General features: G+C 36.9%; 1 protein-coding gene across 1 annotated transcript in view; it reads left to right on the forward strand.

The window, feature by feature from the left end:
- The first annotated feature begins 346 nt into the window (after positions 1-346).
- The window catches only part of LOC128051455 (hyaluronan mediated motility receptor-like), a 30,378-nt gene continuing 16,364 nt past the window's right edge, over positions 347-14,360 (forward strand). The window contains exons 1-7 of the mRNA XM_052644045.1: positions 347-392; positions 3,410-3,508; positions 3,993-4,075; positions 6,450-6,497; positions 11,766-11,954; positions 12,995-13,081; positions 13,166-13,266. Coding sequence (XP_052500005.1) covers positions 347-392; positions 3,410-3,508; positions 3,993-4,075; positions 6,450-6,497; positions 11,766-11,954; positions 12,995-13,081; positions 13,166-13,266 — 653 coding nt within the window. The remainder of the gene's footprint in view (positions 393-3,409; positions 3,509-3,992; positions 4,076-6,449; positions 6,498-11,765; positions 11,955-12,994; positions 13,082-13,165; positions 13,267-14,360) is intronic.

Consider the following 14,360-nt stretch of genomic DNA (forward strand, 5'->3'; position numbering starts at 1 on the left):
CAATATGACGCCAAAAGCGACGGGAAACTCGCTGGTGTAAACTGCGCTTGCGCAAACGCGGCTAATGCGTAGTTACAATTGAGTAACGCCAGGACTGATTGGGCCAGTGAGCGAGAGGAGACAGTAGTAGCCTCCTATTGGATGGTGGCCTAAACAGGTCAGGTAATTGAACGCAGCGAGAGCCGAGGATGCAAGCTCTTTGATCTTTCGCGTTCCGATTGGCTGACGTCGGTGGGCGGGGGTTAAGCGGGGCGATTTGAATTTGAAGCCAACAGGCCTAAACAACCCGCAGGATAGTAGCCGCAGACCAGTAGAGACCTTCGGTTTTGCGGAGCTGGTCGTCAGCATGTCCTTCCCTAAGGCGCCCCTGAAACGATTCAATGACCCTTCTGGTGCGTACGGGGAAAGGTGCTGGGGGACAGGATATGCTCTCACGCCCCTTGTCCTTCTTGGGTTCCCTTCATCAGAGGCAAATAGGAGGCTATTTTTACGGCTGGAATGGGGCTCGTTAAATTGATCCATTTTCCTGAAACACATGCTAAGCTTTTACTACTGACGTTAAGGATATAACAGTGAGCGAAGCAGTCTTTGTTCCGTGGAGTTTAATTCAGTTGGAGAATCCAGCCAATATACAATTAGTGCTGTGGAGAAGCTAAAGCCAAGGGAAGGGAATAGGAATTAGGAAGCATTGGTAGCTGTTGATCAAGTCCGAAGTCCTCACTTGTACATGTGTGTGTATATACACATACATGTATTTTACTATTGCTTTTGGTGTGGACTTGGAATTTCTTTTGAATGTCCCATTCAGGCGTAAAAGAAGAAAGATTGGTAAAGGCAGTTTATAGGTATAAAATTATGGCAGTAGCACTTACTGAAAACACTATAGATGAAGTAAAGGGAGAAATTCCCCCAAATCTGTAATATTGATTATTTTATCCATAAAAGAATGGAGACTTATATTTGCTCACTGTTATACAATCGAACTGGCAGAACAGGGGCCTGAAACCAGGCCTGCATGAATCCATCCTGTGTTCCTGAGCACAGTTAGTGGATGCTAACTGTATTCAGGGACTGTGCTAAGGTCTTCCCTACTAGGTCTGGTTTATTCTTTCCAACAGCCAGGGGAGGCACGTACAATTGTTCTCATTTTACAGATGAGAAAACTAAGGGGGGTTGTAACTACTGAGCAGCCTGCAAGTGACAGAACGTAACATCACAGCTCATGATTTATCCATTATAATGTACACTTTTTAAGTCTCTCATTACATCTTAATTTCTGTCAAATAACATACAAACGGAAATGAGCATCACCCTGCTCACAAAGGAAGGCCAGTGAAGAATTGGATCAACACAAGCTTATTTTTTAACTAAAGACTTAAGGACCATATAATTTCTCAGACATTCAAAGAACTACTCTGAGTTCTGTCATTGTGTCCTTTTAGGAAATTTGTTTGCTTTATAATATATTGAACTGGTTTTGACAATTACATAAAACTTCAGGCTCACAGCTTTATTAATAGTAAGTGACCATTTATTTGATGCTTAGTGTGTGTATGAGGCACTGCAGTGATTTTTATGTTACTCCGGTAATCCAAACAACCAAAGTATGAGGTAGATACTATTTTTTTAGCCCTATTTCATGAATGAAGAACAGTCTCAAATAGAAATAACTTTCTAAGGGTCTTAAAGTTAGATTGGAAAAGGAGAGAGTATAATGTTCTTATCCATCATCATCTCCCTATGGCTACAAAGTACCTGGCCCATACTATTATCTATTGATTGACAGACAAATCTAGATTTGAACCCTAATCTAACTGATTACTATACAAAACTCTGTTCCCAATCCTACATCCCCAGTGACTTTCTGTTTTCTCTGCCACACTACCAAACTCTACCCTGAGCTAAATAGCTGAGGGTAGGGACGTGACTGAGACTGTCCCTAACTTCAAGCAGTTTTGTCTAAGGTGGGAGTTGGGTAAGTACATTAGTATAGGCCACTACAAAACTGCAGGAAGTTCTGCAATAGGAACAGTACACGCAAGCTGCTGTGGAATGGAGATTCTAGCTTGATGTAGGCATTTGGAGAAAATGGAAGAGGTGACATCCAGACTGAGATCTAAAGTAATTAAGAGCCAGATCTCAAATCATCTTTCATAAGTACATGGAAATACCTTTGATTTGAGACTCTAGTTACATGAGGTTATACATTGCTGGAACATAGAAGTACAGTCTGTGTAGTTTGTGCTTTGTATAACATGGCTTTATAGATTTCCTAATGTACTGATATTAGACACAGATGGATCATCACTAAATTTTTATTCCAAGCTAAATCTTCAGGGCTAGACATTTTTAGTAGCATCATTTCTAAAATCTCAGTGACTCTCTTTGAGTAGATTTGATTCCAAATATTCTATTTCTTAATTCAATTCTTACTAACAGCTGTGTTGCTTGTTCTGACATGTTCATCTCAAGACTGGACATGTCCATCCCAAGACTGTCTTTGTTGTTTTGCTAAGTTGTCTGTGTTCCTTTGACCCAACTGAAATAAAGATCATTGGGAAGATAATGATACTGTTCTTCATAGAGAGGCCTACTTTATAATATCAAATGTGCTAATTTTACATTTGAAAATGAAGCATTTAAAAAAATGTTTTAGAGAATAATTGATTTACAATGTTGTGTTAGTTTCAGGTGTACAGCATAGTGATTCAATTAAACATATATTCGTAGGCTTTCAGATTCTTTTCCTATATAGATTATTACAGAATATTGAGTAGAGTTTCCTGTGCTATATAATAGGTCTTTGTTGGAGATCTGTTTTATATATAGCAGTATGTGTATGTTAATCCCAAGCTTCTAATTTATCCCTCCTCTCCACATTTCCCCTTTGGTACATGTTTGTTTTTGAAATTTGTTTTTGTTTTGTGAGTAAGTTACTTTATGTCATTTTTTTAATTAGAAAAGAAATTTATTAATGATATTTTTACATTTATGTTACTTACTTTACTATTACTTTTTTAATTGAAGTATAGTTGATTTACAATATTGTGTTTTACGTGTACAGAAAAGTGACTCAATTATATTTTTCTGGATTATTTTTTATTATAGGTTATTATAAGTTAGTGAATATAATTCCCTGTACTGTACAGTAAATTCTTGCTGTTTATCTGTTTTACGTCTAGTAGTTTGTATGTATTAATCCCATGCTTATAATTTATTCCTCTCCCTCCTGCCCTTTTGTAACCGTAAGTTTGTTTTTGTGTCTGTGAATCTGTTTCTGCTTTGCATATGGATTCATTCTGTATTAATTTTTAGATTCCACATATAAATGATTTTATATGATATATATAAAACATGTTAACATGTAAGTCACATTAGATAAGATTTTAATGTATTATTTTTCTTCTAGGATGTGCACCATCCCCAGGTGCTTATGATGTTAAAACTTCAGAAGTATTGAAAGGACCAGTATCCTTTCAGAAGTCACAAAGGTTTAAAAAGCAAAAAGGTAATGGATCCCAAAATAGAATAATGGTTATATGATCTTGTAAATTTTGAAGTTAAGGATAACATTATTTAAATTTAAAGATGCTATAACATTTCTAAAAATGTGACGCTACAACTATATTTAAATTGTATTAATTGATAGATTTATGAAAGGGTCAACTTCTGAATAACACTTTCATCACTACACTGTCATATAACCAGAAAAATTAAGCAAGACACTCACATAGACATGCAGTTTTCCTTTTGGTAGTTACATTAATCTTCTCAGAGAATATTAGAGGGAATATTAGGAAAATCAAGAAAATGTTAAAATGTGTAAAGAAATGTGTCATTTGTGCAACTAATTACTTGAAAATGTACAATCAAGAAAAGAATAATTTTATATTGCTTCACTAATAGTTTCTATAAGGAATTTGGGAATTGGTATTTTGTCTGTGCTTCAAACATGTAAGCACCAAACATGATCTGTACAATTCATTTTATAGCAGAATCACAACAAAATCTTAACGTTGACAAAGATACTACCTTGCCTGTTTCAGCAAGAAAAGTCAAGACTTCAGGATTAAAGGTGAGATGCCCTTATATTCTAGCTGGTTCATTTCTAGCTGTCTCATCAACTGTATCATAAAAACATTTCTGAAAGGTATTATATTTGACTAGAATGAGTTCAGTTTATAAATTAAGGTAATCAATAAATCCATAAATGAGTAAAACATTATCATTGGAACTCTAGTAAGTTTTACTTATCAGCCTATGTCATTAATAAATATATTGTGTTTAAATGTACCCTTAGTTCAGAATTACAAAGTGGTCTCCACTTCTCAGTCATTTCTATAGATGGATAAGCTTTATAATACCTAGTGAGCCCTTAAAAATTATGTAATGCTTTGATTTTTTGAGTTGTCATCATTTGACTTTACAAAGTAAGGGGAGGGTAAACACTGATGAAGGAAAAGAAAAAACCATTCTAATGTCTACAAGGGATTTGCCACTCAGAAACTGCCACGGAGTGGGAGATTAAATCCTTAATATCTTTCTGTTAGGACTTGTGCAGGGGTGTACTGTTACTGTTTCTGTTAGTTCAAAAAGCAAGCTGTACTTTCTTAAGGAGTTGTACAACTTGGTATTTTAATGTGAAAAAGATTCAGAGTTGGGAAAGAGTTTCCAAGCTCTTTGGTTAGAAAACCAAAGCTGTAAGTTAAGCTTATTCTTGTTCATTCATTTGGCAATTACCTAAATCTCTTATTCTATAAAAAAACAAAAACGAAACTGTGGTTGTCCAGTATGAAAGTGGTAAACCCCATGTAGCTACTCAGCACTTGAAAATGAAAAATTAAGATTTTTAGCATTATTTAATTTTAATTAATGTGTCATTAAAAACTGATACTCAGTTCAAATGTTGTACTTCTTACGTGTTTTTGGAATGACTTGGATATGTGGATCTACTTTTCATCTCTATGTTTTGTGAAGTCTAAATATAGTTATTAGAAATATCAACAGAATCAAGTATCGGTTTCTAACTACACAATTAATTAAAATTAAATAATAATAAAATTAGCCACCACTAAAGACCCTGAGTGCCACAACTAAGACTTGGCACAGCCAAATAAAGTAAATATTTTTTAAATAAATAAATATAGTTAGATATTTCTATTGAAAATTTAGCAGTTGAATTGAGATGTACTATACGTATAAAGTGGGCTTTCCTATTAGCTTCGTGGTAAAGACACAGGTTCAATTCCTGGATCAGTAGGATCCCCTGGAGAAGGAAATGCAACCCACTCCAGTATTCTTTCCTGGGAAATCCCACGGACAGAGGAGCCTGGCAGACTACAGTTCATGGAATCGCAAAAGACTACTTAAGGACACTATTAGCCCCTAAACAACAATATAAGTATAAAATATACAGCAAATTTTGAAGACTTAGTACCAAAAATATCTTAGTACCATAAAATATCTTGCTAATAATTTTATATTAATGGCATGGTGAAATAAACTTTTGATATTTTGGGTAAAGTGAAATATGTTATTAAAATTTTTACTTTTATATATGGCTATCAGAAAATTTGAAAATATGTGCATGGCTTGCATTATATCTTTATGGGCCGCACTGATATAAGCATCCTTTTCTTGGAAATTGATGTAAATTTCTTGACTTGAATTTCTTGGAAAAACAGTTCTGAAATTTTAAATTAATTATAGAATTCACAAACCAAAACTAAATTACATACAAGTTTGTGTAAAACTCCTACATAATAGGCCTTCAGGCCTATTTTGTTTTCTTGACCTTGCTAGAAAATGCCATCGGGTGGAAAATTAAACATGTGACAGGCTATCCGCCATGTTAGAAATATATAAAATAGATTTTGTTCAAGATGTTTATGACTTTTCTTCCATCTGTAGATGGAAAAGATAGATATTCTGTTTTTGGCCATTATCTTACAAAGACTGATGAATATAAAAATATATGTAAAAAACACATCTTACTGAGAATAAAGGCAATGAGTAGATTAGAATCAGTTTGTACTATTTCAGTTTTTCTTCATGTCTTTGCATTTGTACTATTTTTTGTTTTGGGGATCTAGGTTTAAGTTGATATCTCTTTTTAAGACTTTTTTTTCTTCTGAGACAGTATAATTAAATACTCAAAATGTATTATTTAACATTAGAAAAGAAGACCTGTTATTTTCACTGAACTTGTTAGCAAAAGTCTAATCTATTGGGCTAAAAACATTCAAACCTGAAATATTTTAAGATTTGAAGAAACTTTTCTTTCATTGGCTAGATAATTCACCTACAAAATACTTACTAGACTTAATGAAATGTTTAAAATAGAAATTAATCTTTTGGAACCCTTTATCTTTCCTGATAACTAAAAATCAAAATTGGCTATATTTTTGGTACTTAAAGCTGATTGTCACTGTTCTTTGATTTTTAAATAGAAGGAATCTCAGAAGAATGATAAAGATTTGAAGATGTTGGAAAAAGAGGTGAGCAATACATTTAAGTTACTGAAAAACATAGAGTCAAGAGACAAGGATTCTGTTGCTGTTTGAGGAGTCAGATAATGAAACATACGTACCATCCAGACTGGTACCTACAGGGTAACCAGTCGTTGGCTTGGATACCATATTGTAGACCTTGATTGTCAATGTAGCATACTAAGGGAGAGATATAAGATCATCTATGTCATGAAAAATTGATAAGTAAAACTCAGTATTTTAGTTTGTATGTGGGTCAAATATTTACCTTTCCTCATAGCATACACTATGCTAATCTCTGTGTTAAGACAGTAACTACCTAGAGAATTGCTTGGTAAGCATGAAATCCTAGCAGGTTAGTTGAATTGCAATGGAGTTGTGCTAACTTAATGCATCTCTGCACTAAAGTATATCCTTTCTCAAGGATAAAATGACCAACTGCGTGTGTACTGTCCGATACGGTAGCCATTCACCACACGTGACTATTGAAATAAGAATTCAGTTCCACTAGTAGCACTTCACCTGCTCAATAGGCACTTGTAGAGAGTGGCTACCACACTGAACGGTGCATTTCCACCGTAGAATAAATCTTTTTTGAGCAAAACTAACCTAAAAAACCTGCTTACTTTTTTTTTTTAAATGTGTACATATATGTGTGTGTATGTATATGGATGAGTATAATTGCTTTACAATGTTGTGTTAGCTTCTTCCATACAACAGAGTGAATCAGTTATATATACACATGTCCCCTCCCTCTTGAGGTTCCCTCCCATCCTACCTCTCTAGGTCATCACAGAGCACTGAGCTGAACTCTCTGCTATACAGCAGCTTCACATTAGCTATTTATAAAAAACCTGTTTACTTTTGTAAACAGGGCAAGGCAGGTCACTGCCAGCTTTGCTTTTCTGGCAGTCTTTTTTCTACGTTTCCACTACTGACCAACTCTTTCTGGTAAACATATTAAACTTTCCATTGATTACAATTTAATGTTGGCTTTCAGTTCAGTTCACTTCAGCTGCTCAGTCGTGTCCAACTCTTTGCAACCCCATGAATCGCAGCACGCCAGGCCTCCCTGTCCGTCACCATCTCCCAGAGTTCACTCAGGCTCACGTCCAAAGAGTCAGTGATGCCATCCAGCCATCTCATCCTCTGTCGTCCCCTTTTCCTCCTGCCCCCAATCCCCCCCAGCATCAGAGTCTTTTCCAAGGAGTCAACTCTTCGCATGAGGTGGCCAAAGTACTGGAGTTTCAGCTTTAGCATCATTCCTTCCAAAGAATACCCAGGGCTGATCTCCTTCAGAATGGACTCGTTGGATCTCCTTGGAGTCCAAGGAGCTCTCAAGAGTCTTCTCCAACACCACAGTTCAAAAGCATCAATTCTTCAGCGCTCAGCTTTCTTCACAGTCCAACTCTCACATCCATACATGACCACAGGAAAAACCATAACCTTGACTAGATGGACCTTTGTTGCCAAAATAATGTCTCTGCTTTTCAATATGCTATCTAGGTTGGTCATCACTTTCCTTCCAAGGAGTAAGCGTCTTTTAATTTCATGGCTGCAGTCACCATCTGCAGTGATTTTGGAGCCCCCCAAAATAAAAGTCTGACACTGTTTCCACTGTTTCCCCATCTATTTGCCATGAAGTGATGGGACCAGATGCCATGATGTTCGTTTTCTGAATGTGAGCTTGAAGCCAACTTTTCCACTCTCGTCTTTCACTTTCATTAAGAGGCTTTTTAGTTCCTTTTCACTTTCTGCCATAAGGGTGGTGTCATCTGCATATCTGAGGTTATTGATATTTTTCCTGGCAATCTTGATTCCAGCTTGTGCTTCTTCCAGCCCAGCGTTTCTCATAATGTACTCTGCATAGAAGTTAAAGAAGCAGGGTGACAATATACAACCTTGACATGCTCCTTTTCCTATTTGGAACCAGTCTGTTGTTCCATGTCCAGTTCTAACTGTAGGTTCCTGACCTGCATATAGGTTTCTCAAAAGGCAGGTCAGGTGGTCTGGTATTCCCATCTCTTTCAGAATTTTCCACAGTTTATTGTGATCCACAGAGTCAAAGGCTTTGGCATAGTCAATAAAGCAGAAGTAGATGTTTTTCTGGAACTCTCTTGCTTTTTCCGTAATCCAGCAGATGTTGGCAATTTGATCTCTGGTTCCTCTGCCTTTTCTAAAACCAGCTTGAACATCTGGAAGTTCCTGGTTCACGTATTGCTGAAGCCTGGCTTGCAGAATTTTGAGCATTACTTTTCATTCCAATCCCAAAGAAATGTTGGCTTAGGCCAGGAATATGTCAAGATAACTTTGAAAATCTCTGCCCTTGTTTCTCTGATCCTTTTTTGTATCTAATTAAATAACATTAGCTATCATTTTATTGAGGACACATGCCTGTGATATAGGAGTAAATACTTAGAGATTTAATAACTAAGTGTCTCTGGAGATAGCTAATGAGGGAGTGGCAGTTCCAAAGTTAGAACTAGTCATTTGTATCAGTTACTTAATCTTTTAGAATAAAAATTTTTTAGAAATACTGCTGTATATTATTTAACCCCCCCAAGTATTTGTTGTTTGTTTGGCTAATTTGAATTACATATCAATATTTAATTTAAAAGTAAAATTTCATGGAAAACAAACTCAGACTTCTGACTACTGTTGCAGAATAAAAAGTTCTGACAGGACAATTTCTGCATTCCCCTCCAGGGCAACAATCTACTAGGCTTGTGCAGGGTTGCCTTCTTTTATTAAAAAATTATATTTTTTAATTGACATATAATTGACTTAATGTTGTACAGATCTCTGCAGTACAGCAAAGTGACTCAGTTTTACACATATAAATGTTCTTTTTTTTTTTCACTTTTTAGAACAATATTCTTTTCCATTGTGGTTTATCCCAGGAGATCATACAGTTCCCTGTGCCATGCAATAGGACATTGTTGCTTATCCATTCTAAAAGTAATAGATTGCATCTACCTGGGTTGCCTTCTTTAGACGTCGCATTTGCTGTCAGTCCTCACCTGGCTCTTTTTATATTGTCTACTTGGTCATGTAGGCATTTGAGTTCACAAACCCTTCTTTATACTTCTTTAACTGAAAAAGTGTGATGTAGGTAGTCTTAAATGTTCTTTTTTCTGCTTTATAGTACTATGCTGTGAACATTGATTGTAAACCAATAATGTAAGAATAAAGGATCTTACAGTTGGGAATCTTAAATCTCGTTCAGTTCCTAGCATCTAGTTCACAGCCATATATGTAAGTGGTGCTTGATATATTTTTAGTTAATTATTATTGGCTTAGAATACTGAGATAAGTTTGAATACAAAGCCAGTAAGAATAGAGAATGCTTTTTATGTGACTTAATATAGCTGTCCCCACTTTAGTACTCTTCCCTGGAAAATCCCATGGGTGGAGGAGCCTGGTATGCTGCAGTCCACGGGGTCGCTAAGAGTCGGACATGACTGAGCGACTTCACTTTTCACTTTTCACTTCCATGCATTGGAGAAGGGAATGGCAACCCACTCCAGTGTTCTTGCCTGGAAAATCCCAGGGACGGGGGAGCCTGGTGGGCTGCCGTCTATGGGGTTGCACAGAGTTGGACACGACTGAAGTGACTTAGCAGCAGCAATATAGCTGTTCTTTCTTGATACTTCTGTACCAAGCAAAAAGTCTAGTTTGAAGTGAAGTGAAAGTGTCTGACTCTTTGCCACCCCATGGACTTTTCAGCCCATGGAATTTTCTAGGCCAGAATACTGGAGTGGATAGCTTTTCCCGTCTCCAGGGGATCTTCCCAACCCAGGGATCAAACCCAGGTCTCCCGCATTGTGGGCGGATTCTTTACCAGCTGAGCCACAAGGGAAACCCAGGAATACTGGAGTGGGTAGACTATCCCTTCTCCATCGGATCTTCCTGACCCAGGAATCAAACTGGGGTCTCCTGCAGTTGCAGGCGGATTTTTTCCCAGCTGAGCTATCAGGGAAGCCATAAAGCCTACTGTGGTAAATGTTTCATGTGCACTAGAAAAGAATGTAAATGCACTTGTTGGTTATAGTGGTCTATATACATCACTTAGTTCAAGTCATTTAATAGTTTTCTTCAGATCTATTATTTGTGCTGATATTTTTGTGTGTTTGTTAGTTCTGAGAAATTTTTAGACTTCCAGCTCTGTGGATTAATCTCTTTTTAATTCCGTCAGTTTTGACTTCGTATATTTGTTACAATAGTACTTTGTTGTACATGAAAAATTTAAGATTATGTCTTCTCTTGAAACAACCTTTGACTATAAAATGTCTTTGTTACTAGTAATAATGTTTGCCTTAAGTGTGCTTTGTATACTATTAACATAGCCATGCCAGCTTTCATTTATCTAATGTTTACATGGTAAACCTTTTCTATTACCTTTATTGTCAGTCGATCAGTCCTTATATTTAAGTGCATATTTTATAAACATCTAAAATCATTTCCTTCAGCCTGAAGAATTTTCTTTAATATTTCTTGTTGTGCAGTTTTACTGTTGACAAATATTCTCGGCTCTTTTTTGTTTTTTTCCTTCTGAAAAATGTCTGTATATCACCTTCATATTTAAAGGCTATTTTCATTGGGAATAGAATTTTAGATTGGCAGATTTTCCCATACATTTTAAACATTTCATTATCTTCTGGCTTCCACATTTCCTGTTGACAAATATTTGGTTTTTTTGTTTTGGTTTTTACCCGTTAGTTGCATCAGGTATTATGGCTTGCTAATGCCTACCACACCCTACCCAGGAGCCCTGTTCTGTTTTCCCAGAAATAAAGGTATTTAGCATTTTAAGCTGTAATTTGAATTCCTATAATTAGAACTAGACAAAAGAAGAACTTTTATAGGTAGCAATGCCTTAAAAGTAAATAAACAGTATAATTATACCTAGAAGTTTATGGCAGTTTGAATTCTCAGTTCTTAAAATGCTTACAGATTTTCAAGATGTGTCATAAAGTAAATACGATTGCTCAAACAGCTAAGACTGTTGAAGAACATCATATCACAATCAGAGGTTTTTCTAGAACTTTAATGTTTCGATTATCATTAGCACCTAGTACTGGAGGAGAACATGGAAACTCCCTCCAGTATTCCTGCTTGGAGAATCCCCATGGACAGAGGAGCCTGGCGGGCTACTGTCCATTTGGTCACAAGGAGTTGCACACAGCTGAGTGACTAAGCGCAGCACCGGACAGCATCTCGTAACTGTATTGGCAGTAATACATGAGTTGTTCATTTCACCTCCTTGTTCCTGTCCAGATCCGCATTCTTGTGCAGGAGCGTGGAGCTCAGGACAGGCGGATCCAGGATCTGGAAGCTGAGTTGGAGAAGGTGGAAGCAAAGCTAAACGCTGCCGTCAGGGAAAAAACATCTCTCTCTGCAAGTAATGCTACACTGGAAAAACAGCTTATTGAATTAACCAAGACTAATGAGCTCCTAAAATCTAAGGTATTTGAACCTCATAATCTTTACAATTGAATAAAAAACAATTATGTTTTTTTCCTCATAGAGCTGTTTGGGAATTTGAGGCCTAGTTTAGTCATTTAACTTCAATAAATGTACTTTAAATATTAAGCCACTCCCAATAGGAATTATGGTGCATGGCACATAAGAGACTATAAACAATCGTATACTTTTTGTTTTAACATCTGACATTTTCTCACCCTCCTTCAAAGTCACTCCCAGTTAGTAAGACCACTGGTAACGTTTTAGAATTTACATCTAGAAGTATCATTAAAGATCTTTCTCTGCAATAAATAACAGCATGATAGCAGGCCTCTGTCTTAAATCTCTTTGGGAGTGCAGTAGAAAATGAATAAATGTGTGGACTAAATAATGCTCAGGAGATAAATTGTGTTTATCAACATTAATAAACTAGTAGATCTTAAAGGACTTAATATGGTCATCCTGCTTTTTATAGAAGTGGGAGGAAGCTGTAAATCACCGTTCAGCTTAAGAAGAATCTATTATTCAGGGCCTGTAACATGCTGGGCTCTTTGCTTACAAAGGGAGTAAGGATGCATAAGAATTAAGCACGGGCAAGACAGCAGATTCCTGAGCCTCACTTAGGGAGATTATCATTTATTAGGCCTGTGATGGACCCTATAGTCTGCATATTTCAAAGTAGACAAGACAATGCAAATGCAGTTTGTTAAGCAAACACACTTGAATTAACCAATTTTTACAGACAAAACTCTGCAAAAATCTTGTTTTAGAGCCACACAGTAAACTTCCCAGCATATACAGATAAACAATCACTGAAGCTGATTTCAAAAGTAGACCAGAAAGTCACATGAAGGAAAAGGAGGGACAAGAATAGAAATAGTATAAAGCCAGTAATCCCAGTGTGGGTTAAGGATACTTTTCTCTACCAAAGTATGTTGTAATCAAATAGTAGTCCCTATAATAGAATACTCAGTACTTAAGTGATTTTTACACAACTTTAGTAAAAAAAATTTCTAAATTTTTTATGTGTTTGCTATACTCAGTTTTCTGAAGATAATAACCAGAAGAATTTGAGAATTCTAAGCCTTGAGTTGATGAAACTGAGAAACAAAAGGGAAACCAAGATGAGGGTGAGTAATACCTTAGGTAAGTTTTCTGGAACTGGGGATCTGAACAAGTTCTCATTTCCTAAAACAGATATTTCTGTTGTGTAGAGCATGATGGCTAAACAGGAAGGCATGGAGGTGAAGCTGCAGCTCACCCAGAAGAACCTCGTGGAGTCTCAGGAGAAAATAGTGCAACTTGAGGGGAAACTGTGAGTGACAAAAGAAAAAAGGTTATGTTGTGTAACCAGTTTTGTATTTGGCTTTCTTGGCTAGTTATCACTCCATACTCATCTCATTGCCTGCCTCCACTTGCCCTATTTCTCTTCCTAAGTAACAGCTGAACCCTAATCGTTGTCCAACATTTTATGCTGAAAAGAAATATGAATGTATTATGTTTGTACATCTTCTGTATCAGTGTTGAGGAAAGGCACATAATGTTATGGAGGTTGTAACGAGACCGAAACTGAGAAGCACTGATACAGGAAGCTATGATTAGTTTACAATCCTAGACTTCTTTTAATTACTAAACTGTACGATCGTTAAGTATTCATTTTAATGACTTGACAATTGTGTACTCCTGTGTAACCACCATCCAAACAAGATAGAGAACACTGTCATTCCCTCACAAAGTCCCCCCGTTCTGCTCCCTGTTCCTCCCCGCAGTTACCCCCAACCCCTGCAACCCCTTTCTGACTTCCATCATCATAAGTTAATTTGACCTTTTTGGGGACATTTATCATCACATGCTGGAGAAGGCAATGGCACCCCACTCCAGTACTCTTGCCTGGAAAATCCCATGGATGGAGGAGACTGGTAGGCTGCAGTCCATGGGGTCGCTGAGAGTTGGACACGACTCAGTGACTTCACTTTGACTTTTCACTTTCATGCATTGGAGAAGGAAATGGTAACCCACTCCAGTGTTCTTGCCTGGAGAATCCCAGGGATGGGGGAGTCTGGTGGGCTGCCGTTTATGGGGTCGCACAGACTCGGACATGACTGAAGCGGCTTAGCAGCAGCAGCAGCAGCATCACATGCATGCATATATGTGTATATGTGGCCCTTTTTTTTGTTTTCCAAGACATGCTGCACATCTTGTAGGCTTTTAGTTCCCTGACCAGGTCTCAAACCCATGTGCTTTGCGTTGAAAGTGCAGAGTCAAGATTCATCCATATTGTTGTATGTATTACATGCTTCTTTCATTTCTTAGTAGTATTCCACTATACGAATACACCTCCATTTGTTCATTACTCTCCTATTGATCAGTACTTGGGTTTCCAATTTTTGACTATTGTCAACAAGACTA

Source organism: Budorcas taxicolor, chromosome 7, assembly GCF_023091745.1.
Source record: "Budorcas taxicolor isolate Tak-1 chromosome 7, Takin1.1, whole genome shotgun sequence".
NCBI lineage: Eukaryota > Metazoa > Chordata > Mammalia > Artiodactyla > Bovidae > Budorcas > Budorcas taxicolor.